At 37.5% G+C, this 22,146-nt stretch overlaps 2 protein-coding genes across 2 annotated transcripts in view; one reads left to right on the forward strand and one right to left on the reverse strand.

Annotated features, from left to right (window-relative positions):
• Nucleotides 1-11,899, reverse strand: part of LOC107560470 (protein Wnt-6-like) — a 37,419-nt gene extending 25,520 nt beyond the window's left edge. Inside the window, exons 1-2 of the mRNA XM_016244654.1 lie at nt 11,440-11,899; nt 5,108-5,328 (exon numbers count right to left, since the gene is read on the reverse strand). Coding sequence (XP_016100140.1) covers nt 5,108-5,328; nt 11,440-11,519 — 301 coding nt within the window. The 5' untranslated portion in view covers nt 11,520-11,899. The remainder of the gene's footprint in view (nt 1-5,107; nt 5,329-11,439) is intronic.
• Nucleotides 11,900-18,605: 6,706 nt separating this feature from the next.
• Nucleotides 18,606-22,146, forward strand: part of LOC107560462 (chondroitin sulfate glucuronyltransferase-like) — a gene marked incomplete at its 5' end in the record, with an annotated part of 8,205 nt that continues 4,664 nt past the window's right edge. Inside the window, one exon of the mRNA XM_016244649.1 lies at nt 18,606-19,178. Within this exon, the coding sequence (XP_016100135.1) occupies nt 18,606-19,178 (573 nt within the window). The remainder of the gene's footprint in view (nt 19,179-22,146) is intronic.

Genomic DNA, 22,146 nt, shown 5'->3' on the forward strand with positions numbered 1-22,146 from the left:
ACAGCGGTTAGCAGATCAATGAATGAGAGGGCAGCGTTACCAGAGTTGCCCATATATACCACACCATGTTACAGCACAGTAGGGCTATTGCACACAGAAACAATACTGTACTACATCGATGTTTCCTGTCGGCTCAATTTTTGAGTGGACTTTGCTGTTCTGATGAGCATGAACGGTATACGAGTGGAGCGACTGAGCGGAGCGCACACGCATAGAGCGGGATAATACGCAGAGCGTCACACCACGTGAAAGTGAAACCTGAGCGGTGAACTAATTTTCGGCAGCCGAAATTTCGGTGCATCTCTAATTATTGGCGACATCAGAAATGGATATTATATAATAGATGCTTTTTTGAACATTTTAGCAATTTAAAAATATTAAAAAAAAATTTTTTTTACACGGCACACCTGCTCTCGACAGTGCCGCGGCACCCCGGTTGGGAAACACTGTACTAATACTCTAATGATTGGTGGCTGACATGTAGTTGCAATGTTACTTATGTGGACTAACAAAATAAAGTGTTACTAAAGTTCTCATTGTAAACTGAGGCCTGAACTACGGATTGCCATCCATCAAGAATGCATCTTCACTGTAAAAAAGAAGCAGGGTCCACATGAAAAGAATCAGGGCAACTGACACCAGACACAATACAACACGACAAAATACAATAGAACCCATTATAATCAGTGATTCTATTCACACTAGATGCGGGTATTTGCAACGCTAGCTTTGTCGCGTCCAGTGTGGACAGCTTCCAGCTGTTTCGGTGTGACATGACCGCAGTATCCGCTATAGACATGGTGTTAGCTAACAGGCATCAAAGATCTGAGCTATTCTGCTGTTAGAACTTGTGGCGTATTTTGGTGAATTAAAGTTTATTTTTTTTACTTTCTCAAACTTAAAACTTTGTAGCTAGTTTTATATTTTTCTATTCTAAGTTGATGCAACAAATGCATATTGGTTTTAAGTAAAAAATGTACAACATGGAAATAGAAGAATTATTTGTCATATTTAGGAAAAGTGCTTATGGCAACTGCCTTCTCTGAACATTGGTCTCATCAACACGGTCCTCAGTACACTGGGGGTGAGGTATTTCATCTTAAGCTGTTATATCCAGCAGTAGAGCAGTTTTTGACTCAATGTTCTACACAATATTTACAATTTCAAATAATTTCTTGCAGATGCAGTATACCTGTAACCATTGCATTTATTTATTATTATCTAAGAGGACACTTTACACTCTACAACTCCTAAAAATGTATGTTGCTACCTAAATTGTTTTCAATATTTTTAAATAAACAGTGTCAATGACTTCTTTATTGACACTTTGACATACATAGTTGTACTGTAACTTTTGAATGTCTTAAACTTTGTTTTACTTTTTTTTAAATTCCAGAGCCCAGATTTGACAGCACTGAACACCCATCTGAGGCCTACCTGTTTTACTTTGTGATTACCCCAGATACTTCTACAACTAACCTCCTTGTAAGTTCTCATAGTTACACATAATTGAGAAGCAAATAGAAGCACATAATTGTGGAAAGATTTCCTTTGTATTTGCTGGTAAATTACTAAGATATTTACATAAAAATTAATGTTATACATACCAAAAATTAAAATTCTGCCATTTAATCTCTCTCATGTTATTCCAAACCCATAAAACTTGTGTTCATCTTCATGCAACAAATTAAGATATTTTTAATAAAAAAAGAAATTTTGAAAGTCTGTTAATCCAAAACTCTGACACTTCAAAATGTTCTTAAAGAGAAAAAAATCATAAAATATATCCATATAAATGGAGCAGTTTAATCCAAAGGATTTCTACTTTTGGGCCAAACGGTTCTAAGAAGGGTAAGGACTAGTTCCAGTCATATTTCCACTTGAACTTGGTTAGGCATGGTCTAATTACAAACCATTCTTGGTCTTGAATTCTTAGCCAACCTTGGTGTCACTGCTTAGGATTGGTCATCTGTTTGTTGCCTAGCCAGCGTTTTCTCTGTTTGCTATTTGAGTGAAATAAACACAATTTAATAGTAACATTAAAATAAATATTTTATCCTTAATCACACAGTCGCAATTTACATCTCGTACCGTATCTTAACTCTTGCATTACCAAGGCAACAACTGACACATTTGTGTGCATTCCAAAGGGCTCTGTTATCAGCCCAACAGTGAAAAATGAGACAATATTTGTATCGGCTTGGGTCAGATCGGCACAGAATGGAATGGTTAAGCAACAAGAATAGTTTGGCCTGACGGTGGAAAAGCGTCTCAAGTCTTCTGAATAGACATGATCATTTTATGATCGTGACGAGTGGGGCGGGGCCGAGAGCCGTGAGAACGGAGCGAGGCCGGTGGAGTAAGTGATAATGCACGACAACTGCGCCACTTACTGGTCTCGAGTCCCACGGAGGAGATCCGGAAGGATAAAAGGAGGAGTGACGACAGTGCAAGACGAGAGAGGACCAGGCCTGGACTTTATTTTGTGTTTTGGTTCTGTTTGTGTGCGGCAGTCATCTGTGAGGGGCTGTCACGCTGTTTTGTGTTTATTTTATTATTAAAGTTTTGTTTGATTGTTCGCCGGTTCCTGCCTCCTTCTTCCCGAACGACGAACTTTGCTACAATGACCAACTGTCTAAAGTTTTGGGTGAATAGACAATCAGTTGAAGGACAGAAATTTCTCAGATTTAATTGAAAATGTCTTCATTTGTGTTCTGAAAATGAATGAAAGTCATGGGTAAATGATGACATAAATTTAAATTTTGGGTGAACTAACCCAATGGCATGGCATTGTAGGCAGGACACATAATCCACATTTCCCTATTAATTAATATAGTTTTTGTTTACAGGTGCATCTCAATAAATTAGAATGTCGTTGAAAAGTTCATTTATTTCAGTAATTCAACTCAAATTGTGAAACTCGTGTATTAAATAAATTTAATGCACACAGACTGAAGTAGTTTAAGTCTTTGGTTATTTTAATTGTGATGATTTTGGCTCACATTTAACAAAAACCCACTAATTCACTATCTCAACAAATTAGAATATGGTGACATGCCAATCAGCTAATCAACTCAAAACACCTGCAAAGGTTTCCTGAGCCTTCAAAATGGTCTCTCAGTTTGGTTCACTAGGCTACACAATCATGGGGAAGACTGCTGATCTGACAGTTGTCCAGAAGACAATCATTGACACCCTTCACACAAATAAGTTTTATTTATTGGTCTTATGAAGTATTCTAACTGGTTGAGATAGTGAATTGGTGGGTTTTTGTTAAATGTGAGCCAAAATCATCACAATTAAAATAACCAAAGACTTAAACTACTTCAGTCTGTGTGCATTGAATTTATTTAATACACGAGTTTCACAATTTGAGTTGAATTACTGAAATAAATGATCAGTAATTGAATAAATGATTTTCCACGACATTCTAATTTATTGAGATGCACCTGTAGTTTTATACAGATGTCTAATGTTGATGCAGCCTGGGCACTAGTATCTGATTAGGTTGCTGACTATCAAAGATAAAGATGTACTTGTCCAAATCTTTTTGACCCTGTGTCTTCTGCCATCATTATTTAGGAAAGTACTGCAAAGAACAGTCTCCAGAATCTACTTCAACCATTTGCTTCTGGACTGTCATATGGTACATTTGGATTACCCTAATGCCATAAAAAACCTTTACAGGTTCGTTCAAAGTGTGATACTCGACTCGGGACCGAAAAAAAAAACACTAAAACTAAAGTGACTTTTTGAACCATTGACAACTTGTACTGCCTCCCCAGTGCCATACTTAAACTCATTCTACTGTTACCTCCACTTTCAAAATCAATGTTCTAAAGCAGCAATTCTTAATACTGTTCCTCGCGTCCCCCTGCTCTGCATCTCTCTCTCTCTCTCTCTCTCTCATTCAGCTCAGCTTCAGCAATGAACTGTTACAATTATACACTTATTTTCACATAGCTATAAGCGTTAGGCTTAAGGCACAAAGCGTTAAACATGGACGCGCGTGCAGTTGCCTTACTGTATTAAAGCTATAATCAGGATAAAACCGTATATTAAAAGCTAACATAAGCAGTAGCATTTACAAATAACAGCATATCTAAAAGCATGAGACAACAACAAACAAAAAACATGGGCCTACCATTAAAAGCTGTGCTTGCACAGGTTCTGCACAATCCTCTTCAATAATATCCTCTGCTTCTCAATCGGGCTCAAACTGAGAAGCGATATTAACGACGCTGTTGTTTACAATACAACCGGAGCACATGCCGCTGAGGTGAGGGGCGGGACGCTTAGACGCGCACTAGAGGCGGTTTAGCCAATCACAACACACTGAGCTAGCTAACCAATCAGAGCCCATCACCTATTTCTGAGGGCAGGGCTTCATAAAAGCAGGAAATGTTAAGTGTGTATCTCAGAGAAGGGACAGAGCGGTGTGGAATAAAGATAAATTATGTTAAAAATAATGCTTAAATTAAAAAAAAAAAAAAATTTTATAAAAAAAAAAAACGAAGCATAAACACATGTTAGACTGCACCCCGTAAACACAATCAAGCCTAGGGAAAAAACAGTGAACCACCCCTTTAAGTAAGGTTTACAAATTAAAATTTACAGTGTTTACTTAGGGTTTGGGTTGTTTGTTAGATCTTTAAAGGAAAACGTTTCCAAAATATTAGATAATGCCAGACATTTTAGCATCAACACCGCTGTTGTGAGGTAGAATAATTGCCTCTACTGAACGAGGTTAATCCAACGTGAGAAGGGAGGGGTTGAACCCTGTGGATGGCCTAATAATTGTAGAGGCTATGCTAGTTTATTACTCTTCAAAGGGCTGAAAAATGTGGTGGATCAATGATTATGCAATTTGGGGATCGTTTTTAGAGAGCAATTTAACACAGAAGAAAGGCACTGAGGTAAACTGGACACAACAGCTGTCCTTGTTCTCTCTTGAACTTGGATCAAATATGCTGAAATGAGGGCACAGGTCTCTAGGTCTCAGGGCCAGAGTTCATGCCCTCAGAAAGATGTCGCTGACACATAATCAGGGACAAAGATTGATTAACTTTGGTGGAGAACCTTTCGCTCCATTAGGACAAATGCTCACCTTGCTGGAGAATTTTGCCAAAGTACTTGTTCTGGCTGGTACAGTTCCAGCGCCGAAAGCGGAATTGGTATTGGCATTCGCGCACGCCCAGCTTGGCGCCCTTGGCGACTTCGTTGACGATCTCCGGCTGGGTCTGGCACAGTTCGGCCTGCTTGCCCGCAAGACGTTTGGTCTTCCTGCAGATGCTGTTTGGGTCCATGACCAAGGGACTCCCCACTGCCCTGAAACGAACAAAGCTTCATCAGATGACTCATCTGAACTACACAGGTTTTCACAAGATAAAGTGCGGTTATCTTCTCAAACCCCACGGCACACAAACCACTTTAAATGATGTAAAGCATTATAAATTTAATGCTCTGTTGCTTTACCGAAGGTTCACAATAAGGTCTGAGCTGATCCTCATTCATTTAGGGCTTTTCTTGGTTTTTAGGCGTACTCATTGTTGCTTGCAGATGACAAAGAAAATATACAGAAAAAAGACTACTAGAGTCAGACACACTATAATGTCAGCGGTAATCAAATTACCCCTTTGAACATAAACAGATAACATTTAAAGCAAAAAAAAATGCATCTTAATTGCTGGGTTTTATCAAAAGTGATGACAGACATGTGCTTACACTTGAATCAATTGTTTATTTCAACTGCTAATGGGAGAAGAGGCCTCAGGTCCAAAGCATTGAGCGGGCTGCCAGAGCTTTTCTGTGACAGTCGCTATGACGTAATGTGAGAACGGCACAATCCTCCGGTTCTTTCTTTTTAATAACTCTCGCCATATTGGAGTGGAGTTCAGCGTCTGTGATCCGTGCAGCTGAAGTCGGCTTTTATCATTATGTTGCCGTATGGGGGAGCATAGCTCTGTGCGAATCCCTCATTGCTTTTCATTCACCCCTGTCAAGGCTAATCTTTCAGACTAATAACATTCATCTGCTGTGCGAGTTTGTTTTAAAAAGTCAAACCAACGCTCTTGCCAGTCACCTTCCATGGCGGTCTGATAAGAAATATGAGAGGAGAGATAATGGGCTTTACAAGTGATGCATCCCGTTTTGATAGGCCTAATATTTCATTTACATACGACCATTCAACAGAAGTCTTTGGATATGGAGCAGCAGTAGTGTGTTTTGCTGTGATATACAGTGGGTACGGAAAGTATTCAGACCCCCTTAAATTTTTCACTCTTTGTTATATTGCAGCCATTTGCTAAAATCATTTAAGTAAATTTTTTTTCCTCATTAATGTACACACAGCACCCCATATTGACAGAAAAACACAGAATTGTTGACATTTTTGCAGATTTATTAAAAAAGAAAAACTGAAATATCACATGGTCCTAAATATTCAGACCCTTTGCTCAGTATTTAGTAGAAGCACCCTTTTGATCTAATACAGCCATGAGTCTTTTACTAAAGGACACTTCGGATTCATTTCATTACACATTAAAAAATTACATTATATATAGCCAAATTAAGTAATTTATTTTATTTTAATTAATTTAAATATATTTTTTTATATTCTTTTCCCAATGACAAAGGTATTAACTCATTTTCCTTACTGTTTCTAACAAACATCGCATTGTCTCATTCTTAGCATCACATATAACATGAGACAGTCCCTGTTTCTCTACTTCAATTGCTCATATATTTTAGTGATCTAATATGAGGAATATTCCACATATGTCTGGCCACATGGAGTATAATAAACTTATAAACAATACATTTTTGATAGTCAGTGTTCCACTGAGGTAAAATGAGTAGACAGTTTTTAGTCTTTCTTTTGAATCACACGTCTCTCAAATCAGTGAGGGTCAGACTATTGTTTTTACAGTTTGAATTTAACCATGTATTATGTTGCAGTTCCTAATAAAATTACAGGCCTATTGGCATATACTCGCCAATGTCAATTTTAATTTGCATTCGGTGCCTAAAGAGTGTTAATTCTGGACCCTGCCTAGAGCAAAAACACTGCAAGAGATGTTAATGCTAAACATTATCACTGTGTATTATGCATAACACTACTGTAAAGTAGTATTTATTAATCACAAATACCTGATGACTTATGACAATAATTTATGATATTGTTAACAAGCACAGTATTGTATCTCACAGTATTGTAAAGGCAGCACAAAGTGGACAACAAATAACAAATACATTTCTATTCATCTCCTTAAAATAGAAATAAAATGTTGATCTTGTTTAGAGGAATATGTGATGCATTGTTTTGATCATAGTGACCCATGTTTAAACACTTCATAACTCCAGATTTCATTTTTATTTACTGGCAACACATTTGATCACATTTATTTTAATGACAGTCAGACAATGTTTCTCTTTAAAACAATTTTGACAGTCTAGCGCCCCACCAGGAAAAGTATTTTTGTTCCCTATGGCCAATTCATCCCTGAGTGTAAAGGTTTCCATAGTGCTGAATGAACAGGCATGTAATAAAGCCTCTATTAGTATATCTCACAGATCTTGATCTATGATGCACACACCCCTGCATGATAATAATGTGCAGATTCAATGTTCTCCTGCAGCCTCTGATTATCTACAAACCTGTGAGCTTCTCAGCGCCAGGATCACTGCTTAAATAATGGAACCATATTTTACAGCAGGAGGTGTAGACTCGTAAAAAAGGAGACAGTGTTGGAGCGACTCTCTCTTTCCAAGTCCTTTTTCACTGTCAAAAGGGGCGAGGCAAAACGCTGACTTTTAAACGAGAGCTTGAATATCACAAAAGCGGCCCCGGGTTGCATATGTGGTCACATTATGGCTTGGGTGATATAGAGATGAAGATATTCATCGGCGTCTGATGAACCATCCCTTCCCTTGCTCTAATCGAAACCAGCCACGACCAAGACATAACAAAAGACAAAGGAACATGCCTGCAGAAAGAGTCAATCTGGACATGATGATGACTTTTCTAAGATCATCTTCTGCCATTTCTCATACAGTGATTCACATTAGGACTTTAACAATGGAATAAGAATGGTCTCTAAGCAGAGGAAGACCACATGCCCTAGTCCAAACATTATCCTCACGGCTTTATTCAAAGCCACTCTTTCCTGCCTTTCCTTTATCTGGTGAGACTCCTGGATGTGATAAGTGAGAGATGGGGCCTAATCATAACATAGAAAAAGATGTACCCAACTTGTGCAATCAGGAATATCCAAAAACAGCCACACCGTGATGTATGAGAGAGATAATGCAGAGGGGGAAACGGAGGGGTGAACTGTGATTAAGAGAAGTTATCCAAATAATCAGTGCGAACATACACATGCACATTCATCTTTTCGTAGACCTGTCGTCCTCTGCGCCTGCTGAGACCTCAGGTTACATTATGAATTGCATGGTTACAGATAAGTCTCTCTTTTTTCACTTTGTGAAAGAGCGAAATTCATCCCTACTTAATCCCCCAAGTATGCTGGATATGAAGTCAGTCACGACAGGGCTGGAACTGCACAGAGTGGCTTGGGTTCACTTCTGTGGCGCGTGGCGCAGAGCCATGGCACAATCTCCTTTTGGAGCGCACCACTAAATCATGCGAGTGGAACCATGACATTGCGCAACTCCATTACTACGATGCTGTCTGTCACACGCCGATGGGATAGACCCGAAGTATGAGAGAACAGCAGACGCACGCTCAGAGGTGAAACACTGTAAGTGTGCCAAACGGGCCAAGCAGCTGTCATCTAATCGTTATCTGATCCATCTCTCAAGACCGCTTGATTGGATATCTCTCCATTCTCCAAATGAGATTCGCTTCTCCCAGATTGAACATCGGAGAGGAGACTGTGCAGTCTGGGACACACTAATATACATTGGTTAGGTCCAATAGGAGACCTGTAAAAAAAGAAGACAATTCTGTCACCATTTACTCACTCTAATGTTGTTCCAAACCTGCATGTCTTTCTTTCTTATGTAAAGCACAATGAAGATATTTTGAAAAAAAAAAAAAAAAATCCATAAAATGAAAGCAAATATGGGCCAATGTTTTTTTTTTGGACCCTGATGACTTTCATTGTATGGGGGAACAAAAACAGTTCTTCTTTTTTGTTCTACAGAAGAAATCGAGTTATACAGGCTTAAAACTACATAAGGGTGAGTAAATGATGACATAATTATCATTTTTGGGTGAACTATCCCTTTAATACAGTGGTCCTCAACCATGGGGGCAGAAATTTTTTTTTTTATTAAAACTTAAAAAAGATTTTAAAATATTAAAATATTGTAACTTAATTAAAATGCTAAAATACACATACTACACACTAAATAATTATTTTAATAAACTAAATAAAAAAATCCCCCATTTCATAGCAACATTTAATTATTAATTAATTATTACAATCAATTTTTTTATTAAAGAACTAGCGTTCTTCAAAAATTCTGGAACAAAAATTATTATGGTTATTTAATTTAACATATAAACATTCCCAATTTCTGTTACTAAAAAGTTTATATACAAGTAGCTTTGTCATTATTACAGCAGAACATACTGGAGGAAATAGTATAGTTTATATGAGGGGCCTTTGAATATTGTATTGGATAATGGAGGCCTTCAAGTCAAAAAGGTTGAGAACCACTGATTTAATAGAATAAAGTGAGTGTGAACACAGATTGGGTCACACATAGGCATTTAAATGCAAAAATGTTGACTGAGAGTGTATTCACACACACACACACATAAAAGAGAGAGGGTATGGTGTGTGCACAGGCACACCTGTCCGACAGACTCCTGGCGGGCCGCCAGCACATGACCCCGAAGATTCCAGAAGAGGTGAGGCTTCCCATCGCTTCCTCAAGCACTCAGCTCTCAGCCCCACAGATCAGAGCACAATCAGAGTCCTGAGAGCCAGTTTATCTGCCTCCTTTTCATCTCCTCTCAGCCTCAGCATGTGAATGGCATGCCATCTGTCAGAGACCCTCAGCACAGCCCAGCCCCAGACGAGAGGTTTGTGATGGCATGCGTCGTGCCCCAAAGAAAGCATCATTGTCTTTGCAAACTATTTTAGACCTCCAGGTGTATGAGAGAGAGAGAGAGTGTGTGTGTGTGTGTATGTGTGTGGTTGTGTGTAAAAAGTGAGGGGAGCTTTAGGTGAAGCTGACCTTTTATAATGTGAAAATTGGATTAGCTAAACAACACCCTTGTTAAAAGTAATGTCATTTTGGATTGTCTCTGTTTATCAAACAATCTCCCTCTTGTCAAACTCGTACATTTCAGAGTGTAAGGGGAAGGAGTAGTTTATGATGACACCCACAGCCTGGAGGTCCACCTAAAATTCCAACTCTGACCCCCAATGTGTCTACCTCTGAAACAGAATACAGCTTAACCCTTAGTAAACTCATGATAAAGGAAGCTATGTTTAACAACTTTTATGGAAACTTTAAATTTCTCTGTAAGGATTACAAATATATTAAGTTATTTAGAGTGACCTCCTGATCCACCTGTTTTTTTAGTAATTATTTTTTTATGTTTAAATGCCGTCTTTCAAATATGTTATGTCATCTATGCATTTATTTATTGTTAATAATTCATTCTTATTCTTAACATTTTGATTTTGTAAGAAGTGCTTAATGGAAAGTGTACACTCTAAAAAATGCTGGGTTGTTTCAACCCAATGTTGGGTCAAATATGGACTAACCCAGCTGTTGGGTTAAATTTTGGTTACATTTTTAAATGAGCTTTTTAACCCAACAGTTGGGTTAGTCGATATTTGACCCAACATTGGGTTGAAACAACCCAGCATTTTTTAGAGTGTATATTAAAACGGAATAGTTTCATAGAGTGTGCAGGAAATAAGCCATATTTAAGGCATATAATATTGAAATTCATTTAACGCCTGTAATCACCAAAACTGCAACACATGCACTCTAAACAATAAATGTGAAACAGAAACAAAATGCTTTACAACCTGATGCAGCAAAATAACTTTCAAAAGTGTTATTCTTTCCTTATGAAACAATCTGTACTATGCTGCTTTACCATTCCAGCAACCAACATAACGATCTGAAGAACCTATGTGTAACATGAAGAACGTTTTTAAACTCTAGAGAACCAAAAAACCCACTCTGGAATACAGCAAGAAGTTTCTTGATAAGAAGAGGGGGTTTAGCCGAACCTGAGAACTATTTATTGTTAAGAGTGCCTAAGGATGTTTGTTCAATGAATAATTATGTGAAAACCCGGAACGGTGTTGTCATATTGTCATATTCGATCATCTCTAAACTATCACGCTGAAGTTCCCCACTAATCACACTGATCGAGCTTTAAATATGGAGCTTGCTGGAATTTCTAAAGGCGATTGAGCGCGCTGAGATAGCAACTGAGATAGTACTTACCACCAGAGCCCGATAATGTTGACTGGACAAAGCAGGATAAAGAAGAGGGCAAGCTGTGTTCTGGAAAGTGGAATCGTCATTGTCAGATGCCTTTCGAAGGACAAAAGATGCTGAAGAACTAGTCCAGAGATGAAAGAGGCTTGTCCTGTGAGAAAGCTTGATAATTTCTGAGGAGATTCAGCACCCCTGAATAATACACGTCCAAGAAGCGCATCATCTGGTGAGGACGATCGCAAAATCCGCTTGGAAAGTGGTCAGCATCTTCATTCTTACTTATTGGAGATCTTCATCCAGCAAAATAAAATGAGGGGAAAAAATCCAGGCAGAAGTGCACTTAGATCTTGATGGAATGCAGTCAAACCTCCTGAACTACTAAACTGCCAGAACTTTTAAAAAGAGTTTCGGTTTGGAATGTAAATAATTCAGTTGTTCTCTTGAAGCGCACAACTGTGGAGCTGAGTGCCATGTGCTGAACCTGTGCGCGCGCGCCCTTCTGCGAGTGCTGCAGATCTCATCCGGATCCAAACAGGTAGACGTCTAGAAGGCATTTCGTGCTCCTCTCGTCACGCTTTTTTTCTGCCTTCAGCTGGGGACTTTTTTCTCGTGCTGTAAGAAACTCAGAGCTCATCACCCACTCAGAGTCAGGAACATTGTCATACAGGACCAAACGGTTCTGATCCACAGTTTCTGGAGGATCAGGTAGAACACAACACATTATGAATGTCCAGTGCTGTTAAGCGGTACATTTTGTGACAACTTTATAGAACAGGCTGATATTCTTTGTTGAACTAAATGTCCTGCAAATATCTATTGAAGAACTATTAGGCTTTTTATTTATTATAAACAACAACAACAATAAGAAAGACATTTGGTATACATGCTTGATTCATGGCAATATGACCATCTCTGAGAAGTCTACAAACATGTTTAATTCAGTTATACAGTCCAGACAGGGTGAGCAATGGTGACACACTTTATTCCAGTAATAGGTTACTCCTGCTCAGGTGTCTCCCAACTTACTCCAAGTGACTTAGCCTTACTGTCTTGCTTCTTCAGAATCATTATCAAATATTTTAGGATTTATTTCGTTGTATCAAGACAATCCAAAAATTCTTAAATTCCATTCAGCGTGTGCTTTTGTATTCCAGCCCCCCATTGTTTAAATAATGATTTATGAGCATATCAAATCATAAAAACACAGTCGCATTTAGCCTGTAGTGCATTTAAAACAAAGCCATGAATCTCACACATTTGGCCTGTAATAGCTGTCCTCACATCTATCATCTGCAAAGATCTGCATTATCACCCTCATTAACTGTCCTCCCAATGTAATGTGTGGCTCTCCAGACAGTTCTTCATTGTGATGTTGTCTTCATTCGCCGTACACGCTCTACCTCATCTATCCGATGGCCAGGGGGTCCCGAATTGAAATCCAAGACCTCCCTGCTCTTTTGAAGTCTCACTTTACTATTGGATTCAGATACAGTGATGTACTGCATCACATGCAGGTACAATCAAAGATAGAAGCTCTGGTTCTGTTTTCATATCTCATTTGAGATAGCCAAGAGCAGAAAGAGGATGTGATAGGCTGTTTATCTGTCATCTCAGGGTCAGGTCTTTTTGATTTTCGCTCTTTGTTTTCCCTCCAGCTTCAAAGCAGCAAATATGGAACAGTTTTGTCTGAGCTGCAGGTGTTTTGCAGTTCAATTTATCATTACATAAAAGAGGGAAGATAACCTGCCTGTCTTGTGAGATAGTTTAATTACAAAGAAACAGCAATCAATTCGGGTCTGAAGGCAAATACATTTACTGAAAGTTAGTGCATATTGCATTTTGTACAAAATTGATCAATTTAGCAAAGATGTACTTTAAAGAATTCTAATCAGTTTAATAAATAACATCTAATCACACTAAGAAAGGTTTGTTCTTGTTATTCCTATAGTTATATGAGATGAAGAGCCTTTTTTATTTTAAAGAAAGTTTTAAAAAGAACTGTATCATACCCCATCTATCTATCTGTCTATATACTGTATATATATATATATGTATATATCTGCTGCATAATTGGAAACATGGCTTTAACGAAACAGACCGTGCGCTCTTTCTCCCTTTCTCTCTTCATACATGTGTGTGTGTGTGTGTGTGTGTGTGTGTTTTGTTTGGGAGGAGCGATTCTTCATACTTGGCTTAAACTTTATGGACAATAAAGATCCCATTTCAAAGTACAGCAGGGTGTTGAGCCTGGGGTCTCGTCTTGGCTGAGCGTTCCTGGGAACAGCCCTCTGAAGACCAGGAGAATATCTTCAGCTGACACACGGCGTGGAAAAATCCCCATGCAGAAGTTGTCCACCATACGGAGCGTGTGATAATACCATCTCTCATTTATTCAGGGCTAAATTTACATTTGATCAGGTAAAACCGATCCGCCACTTTTGCTACTAAAATGGAGATCCATTATTTAGAGAACACTGTTAATTATGATCTCCCCCCTTTTTCCTATTGTTTAACATTCTGATGTCAAACAGGGAGTGAGACAACTCCCTGTTACGTTAGCATCCAATGCGATTAGAAATCCCATTGCACACAATATTTTTTAAGCATAGTTAAAAATGACGTCCAAATCAAAACCACATGACGCTTATGTGCCATAACCTTTATAAACAGGCCACAGTCATTTCTGGAATCCCCATGAGAAGTCAAGTTCATGAAATTCCTTCACCACTGGCAGTAGAGTTTGTGTTATAAAACGTCAATATTGCTCCATGCTTCTGTGTGTCTGCGAACAGGCTGCTCAGTATGGAGAAAGGACAGTGTCAAGCCATGTGATGACCTAAACAACAGAGGATGGGAGGGGATTCGGCAGACGTGCTGTTTCCTGGAACTCGCATCAGATGAGTAAGATTTTGTCTCTTCAGAACATGAGGGCAGAGTAAAACATGTATAATCACAGCACACTGTATAATAATCTGTTTTGTGCATTATAATTTATTCCAATAAAAAAACTGTTACTCAACACAAGATTTGAGCCATCATTGAATCAGTGCTTGCTCTGTAAGTCTTTTTGCAGAATCAGTTCCTGCAGAAAAGTGCTCCCATTTTACAGATCATGCGCTCATCCTATCAGCAGCAACAGGTTTCACTTGGAGTACAGTAATTCATTCCAGAAGAAGTTGCAACCTCCAAATGGGTCACTTTTAATACTCTGTAATGGCATCACTTGTGAACTTTGGCCCAATGGAGGGTGTTAGTTTTAGGGAAGATGTCTTCAGCTCTACTGGGTGCCATTTAGCATATGAGTACAGTGTGGACGGTCACATTGGCCAGGTTCATTTAACACTATCTTGAGGAATTTCTCAAGTACACTGATGATTCATTTAATACGCTTCACCAGACAGGATGGAAGATTTCCGATTTTGTGGGATTTTCTACATTGAAATTACAGTGAAAATTACTCTAAAACATTATTTGTATTGTTTGGATTTTGATGGATTTTGATATATTTGGGTTAGGATTGATATCAATTTATATTGTTTACATTTGCATTTTTAAAAATAGATAGATATATATTGATTTATATTGAAACATCTAGATGAACAAAACATGATACCATAAAAATTACACATTGGAGTAATGCAGCATGGAAAAAAAACGGTCAAAAAGCCGCGTTTTCTGGTGAGATACACATTTGCAAGTAGATGAGCCAAGGAGATAATGGGCCACACACTGATTACTGCTGTGATAAACTCTCTGCAAATTAGAATCAGCACCTTTTTTGTCACGCTGCATAAGTAGCTTTTCATCCAGTTCTCTTTCCTTATGTTTACTCAGCTTATAAATGGGAAAAGGACAAGGAAAATCAGCAAAGTTTAAAAAAGGCAAACTATTTGAAAACTATTTTAACAATTTTTTACTTCTCAGTAGTGATATATAGTATTATGATGAAACAGATGTTAGATCCCATTTATTTAATAGGCACATGGTTTTATGAAGCAAAAATCATACAGCTGGATATGATTTTCATTAAGCCATGCATTTTAGGGAGAGACTTTTTGAACTCTAAATGTGTGAGCATATAGCACCACCATGTGTTAAGATTTTGTTTTGTAGGCAGATTGTGTTACAGTTTGTTGAAGTACACCTGGCTACAGTTTCAGAGACTAGATGGGTGTGCTGAAAAATGTGTTAATTTAGTATGGTTCAATTCAAGTTGATTTTAACATGATACTATCAAAATGAATGGATTTGTTTTAATCACAGCCATTTGCATGCCAACTGTGAAATACTTCCAGGAGTAATAACAATTAAATTTAGCCAAGGAACACCTGTTGAAAGAAAACGTCACCTCTCATACACATGCCTTTATCCTAGCAGCTTGACATGAATATGGCTGATGACAGATCATGACTGTCAGATGGCTTCTGCAACAAAGTCATTCACCTCTCCTGTCTGCAATACAAAATCCAAAGCAGAAATTAAAGTCTCTGTAATGATAAAATCTCTCCTTCTGTAGAAAATGACAAACGCAATACTTATATCAAGCAAATTCAGTTTAACATGCCCTGTCGAAGTTCCACAGAAAACCCAAGAGTAGAAAAGCCAACATGTCCTGACAGAGACTTGATAGGTTTAATCTGGGACTATAGGCTGATCATGTTTCCCACTCAGAGCAGCAGAACTAGGTGAGGTGCTGTGATTTCCAAAGGAAAGGGCTTCCACTGTGATGTGGCATCCTAAGGTAAACATGCAAATATGCTTGATAACATCTAACACACCCTTGATCTATTAGAACAAAGAGCTCAGTGAGGGAAACGTTCCCTCTGGGGATTTTGCGGCCCGTAAAGAAATTGTTTCCACTCAGTGTGTTTGTGTCTGATGTGTCAGAGAGATTTGGGTGGGTCTTGTACATTTTCATTCATGTTAAGTTACTGTAGAGTTCAAGCCTCAAATCATGGATATTTTGAAAGAGAATTACTTATTGGAATGACTGCTTTTGTATATAAATTTGTTTCATATGTTCTTTCTTTCTATCTATCTATCTATCTATCTATCTATCTATCTATCTATCTATCTATCTATCTATCTATCTATGTATCTATCTATCTATCTATCTATCTATCTATCTATCTATCTATCTATCTATCTATCTATCTATCTATCTATCTATCTATCTGTCTATCTATCTATCTATCTATCTATCTATCTATCTATCTATCTATCTATCTATCTATCTATCTATCTATCTATCTATCTGTCTATCTGTCTGTCTGTCTATCTGTCTGTCTGTCTGTTTATCTATCTATCTATAAATAAATAAACCCACAATAAATAAATAAAAGTGTAGCTACACTAAACACACTGATGTACAGACAATCAATGAACTAGAGCGGTCAGTGATTATTTAAAAATTAGAAAAGCATAAGCAAAAATAAATAAATGCTCAGGAGGACAAATAAATCCATAATTCTATGACAAAATGTAATTTTTTTCCAACGGCTGATGGCTTATGACTCAGAAAGGTTTAGTCATAAGTTGAATCTTGTTCCCTCTCTCTTGACCTGCTTTATGCATCGCAAGGATTAAGTATATTTTTTATGTTAAGTGTATATATTCATGCCCTCATTATATATGTAATATATATTATTTGTTCAGTTGTTTGTTTATTAAAAGTTACAGAGCTCAGAAATGATTGCATAACAGAAAGGACCTGAAAACACCTACAGTTGAAGCAACTCGTGCAAGCATGACACAATCTTGACACTGGTGAGGCTGCCTGGTGCTCTAAAGAAGTTATTTTTCCCCCAGACAGAATAAGTATACTATTAGAAACCTCAAATGTCAAGGTATTTATGAAAATGAAACGTTCCATTGCAATTTTATTCAGCCATTGCATGAAACAGGTCTAATAATTGCTTTTAAATATCATCAGGAAATCATACCACTTAGATGAGTGCCCCAATGCCAAAATAAGTAATCAGAAGCATTTCTTTTTATTATTACTATAATCTTAATTGACATTGGTAGATAAATGAAGTGCCATTACTTTGTTTCTCATTCTTTATTTAGTTTAGTTATGCTGTTTATTATTATTTTTGTATTATATTGATTTGACTTATAACGGCGTATGGTAAAATATGAGCCCACATCGCCCTCTAGTGGAAGTCATGATATAAGATTTAGTGTACAAGAAGTAAACATTATTGATTCCGAGCTCATGACAGAAAATATAAACAAGTTATTATGTTTGTAAACACTGTAACTGTTTTTTTTCTTTCCCACAATCTCCTTCTTTTAATATGTCCCATTGGAAACTCTGTAATCATTCAGGGTGGCCCCATGGTGCTCATTTCTCTATTTCAGTCAACACTAACAATGCCCAGAGGTAAATTAGGAAGGTTAGAGACTACAGTTAACTAATCCCATAACATGAAAGGATCAGTTGTCTTTGGTTATCAGTTAGGCTCACGTTGACCTCATACTAACCTCTTCCTCCAGGCACTGGTTCACAAAGCTGTATTCTGATCGCTAACTGCTAAATTTATCCGAAACTACTGTTTTCAGGCCCACACCCAGAATTTCTGCCTTCAGAAAAATTAAACGTTATAATAATAGTTATTTCTCAATGTTGTGACATTGTTTCTTATATTTGCAAATGCATACTGTATCTCAAAATTGCGTCTTTATATCTCACATACTTATTTCTTACTTAATTATTGTAATGGCAACTTTGTGTTCAATCTGTTTTTTAATATTATTTATATACTTTTATAGTTTTTAATGTATTATTATTTTAAATTAGCATTTATTTTTAGATATTAAATTTTCATTTTAGTAATTTTGTTATGTGCTTTTGTCATTATTATTTTTTCAATATTTCTATAGCTTTAATTTATTTCAGTTTTAGTTTGAACAGTTTCAGCAATATTTCTAATTTTTGAGTTTTTCCATCAAATATTTTTTATTTAAAATGAATATAATTGTAATAGTTTTATTTTCAGTTTTTGATATAATGAAATCTTTCAATCTCACAATGTGGCCTTTTTTTGTGCACTTTTTAAAACTTTATCCCAGTAATCACTTTTTCTTTTTTTTGTGGTTAAACATTGCAATGGCAACGTTGCAGTCCTGAATTTCACAATCATGAGTTGTAATAAAAATTATCTGTTTGTTTTCTCAGGGCGAAATACATCAGCACAGAGCTGGGAATCCGAGAGCGTCTTTTCGTGGGAATACTCACCTCCAAAAACACCATCAACACTCTAGGTGTGGCCGTCAACCGCACCATCAGCCATCATCTGGACAATGTTGTGTTCTTCACTGGTATGCGAAGCCGCAAGATACCCCACGGGATGGTTGTGGTCACCCACGGTGATGAACGCCTCATCTGGAACATGTTCCAGACCATCAAGTACATTCTAGAACACTACATCACAGAGTACGACTGGTTCTACCTCGCCCAGGACGACACGTACACTCAGGCGGATCGAATCAAGGCTGTGGTGGAGCACTTGAGTATGGACCGGGTGCTGTACATGGGCAGTCCAGAAGAGTTCATCGGAGGTGAGATGCGGGGGCGGTATTGCTATGGGGGTTTTGGATACCTGCTGTCCCGCAGTCTTCTGCTAAGGCTCCAGCCCTTCCTGGAGAACTGCAGGAACGACATCCTCAGCTCCAGACATGACGAGTGGCTTGGGCGATGCATCATTGACTATGCTGATACCAACTGTGTGGAAGAATTTGAGGTGAGAAGTTTTGCATTCAGTAGTTTACAAATATGTAAATAGTTTCACTCAGCCTTGGGAAAACCCTTTATATCCCATAAAATCTATATATGGGCAAAAATGTACACGCAATACAGTAAGACTTTTTTATGTTTTGGAAAGAAGTCTCTTATGCTCACCAAGATTGCATTTTTTAGATCAAAAATACAGTCAAATTGAATGGATTTTCAGCAGCCATTACTCCAGTCTTCAGTGTTACATGATCCTTCAGAAATCACTCTAATATGCTCTTGGGGCTCAAGAAGCATTTCTTATTATTATTGATGTTGAAGACGTGCTGCTTAATATTCTTTGATGAATAAAAAGTTGAAAAGAACAGCATTTATTTGAAATAGAAATCTTTTGTAACATTATAAATTAGGGGTGCTCCGATCATGATTTTTGAGGCACAGAAAGCAGTATCTGCCGATACCGATCACCGATACCGATCTTTTTAAAGCCTTCTTTTTATAATTTATTTAACTATTTATAGTGATACTTCAATCAGGATTTTTAGACATTTATTCAGGGCCTGAATTTCATTTTTGAAAATGGGGGAAATTCCCCTCTTAGGTGTCTCTTGTGAGAGAGGAAGCTGTTTTCACACAGGAGTCCGCTACTGATCCGTTGCTGTTTACCACAAACACAGCATTTATTCCAACATTATAATCATTCCATTATATTCCATTATTTCAAATCCAAACATTGTCACTGAAAATGCTTTTTCAGCATTGCAATTCTTTTTTTACACAGTACAGTAATACAATCTTTCACAGACATGTTTAAACGCAATAAATATAAGCAACACATCATTCAATGCTTTTTACTTTTGCATTTAATTCTAGATTTATATATTAAGTTGCTCAAGCAAGTGGCAAAACATTTAAACTACTTTTCTTACGTTATCACAAACTTACCATTGACAGAAATAGTCAGCTCTACTGCCTTTCCTTTTGTATTTAAATCTTTATTACAAGCAATCCTGCGGTTCATAAAGAACTCTGTTTTCCTACCTCAACGAGTGCATCTATTATTGCCTTGTTTATTTAAAAGTGCTCTTTTCCTTTAAAACTAGCCAACAAGCCATATGTGTTGACTGTGAAAGACAGTATACTTTAATTATATGCATTTATGGAGCAATTGCTACATTTTCATATGTACTGCAAACAGTGTGCTGTCACTTTAATTCAGCGCATGTATCACAGCAAAAATAGACTCGGTGCGGAAGCGATCTCTGCACTGCTGCAGACGCACCGCTCCTGAACGCACTGCCGTGTGCAGTGTGAATGCTTTAATCCGTTAACATGAGCGCGGAAAAAATACGCACCACATACCATGCACTGCAAACAGAGTAATGTGAACCTGGCATTATGTGTGTCTCCAGGAGAGCTGAATGGTTAAACACTGACAAGAATTAAAAAGTAATGCAAAAACTTTACTTGTATAAACTTTAGTGACGATGTGACACTGCCTTGATTGTGCAAGTGATAATTCCTGTGTCATCTGTGCAGCTCGCTTATAGACAGACGTGATGTGTGGTGATTTGAAGTCATTCGTTTTTTTATTTTTTTTATTTGAGTACCTCACCTTCAGCATTATAATTATTTCACCCGCGCCGGACTAAGACGGTGACGCTGCATGTCGTGCCAAACCTCTCACGGCAGCGTCATCTGCTTGAGATCGTTTTTTTGAGATCGGCCTTTTAGAGACCTCCGATCAATCATCCCAAAGCGATTATCGGCCGATAATGATCGGTAGCCGATCAGTCGGAGCACCCCTATTATAAATGTCTTTACTGTCAGATTGATCAATTAAAAATAAAATAGTAAATTTCTTTCAAAAATATAAATGTTTTGAAATGGTAGAGTAGCTCCAGACCTGTGACCCTGTCTTAATCATGACACTGTGTAGTGTAAAACGACATGTAACGCTTAAGACCTGATGACTGATGGTTAACATACTTCAACATGTTTAGCTCATGTGGGCAATGCAAGGTCAAGGTCATCTGTCCCTCTTCTTTCCATCATTTCCTGTCTTGTTTTAAATTTCCAAACTATAAAAGTGTGAAAAAGGCTTAAAACAATGAGTATGTTTACATGTGCAATTATAATCAAGGCACAACTGTTGATCTCCAAAAATACATGACAATGTGTAATCAAATATATTTAAAAGAATAAATACACACCACGCATCACCTCTGTTTTTCAGAGCGAGTGTGCATCACTGAGGCCAGTTGTAGTCCGATTAACGTGTTTACATGCTGGAAGCTGAGCTACACTTGCATTATCCAGCTCTATTGGTCAGACTTCACTAAAACCTGTCTGGTACAACAATTTCACTCTGACTAAAGCATTTATGCACATCATACTGCAATCATTAAAGAAGAAAGTGTAATGATGGTGTTTAGGGCATTTTATGAGGAGTCTAATTCTATAATGAGTATTATCATTGTTTTAGTTATGTTTGGTAGTAGGGGTGTGCGATATATAATGTCTGCGATAATATCGTAATTGTTGTTTTAACGATGTGCGATTTGACATTATCGAGTATTTTGCAAAAACCATTCAAAACATCCCTACAGAGCGCATGAATACATTACGTGAAGTCTAGACTAGTGCGTGTGCGCATTTAGTGTGTTTTCTTTCACTGCATGATTCAATCTATTAAAATGCATTTAGAATGATCACAAATTCAAGACACGATGGCAGAAAATGTATATATTTATACCACTTCATATAATTATTCAATTTCACACGAAGAGTGCCGTTTTTCTCCAAAATTACCATGATTACAAATGTGACATTGAATTCAATAAACAATAAGTTAATTAAGAGACTTACATTTTAGACACCATATTGCTTGTTTTTGCTCTATTTCGCCAACAAAAATCATCCCGAATACAGCCACAGTGCTGTTTTGTGTCTCTGAGCAACATTACTGTGTTTCGTTC

Source organism: Sinocyclocheilus grahami, unplaced genomic scaffold, assembly GCF_001515645.1.
Source record: "Sinocyclocheilus grahami isolate Dianchi unplaced genomic scaffold, SAMN03320097.WGS_v1.1 scaffold729.1, whole genome shotgun sequence".
Lineage (NCBI taxonomy): Eukaryota > Metazoa > Chordata > Actinopteri > Cypriniformes > Cyprinidae > Sinocyclocheilus > Sinocyclocheilus grahami.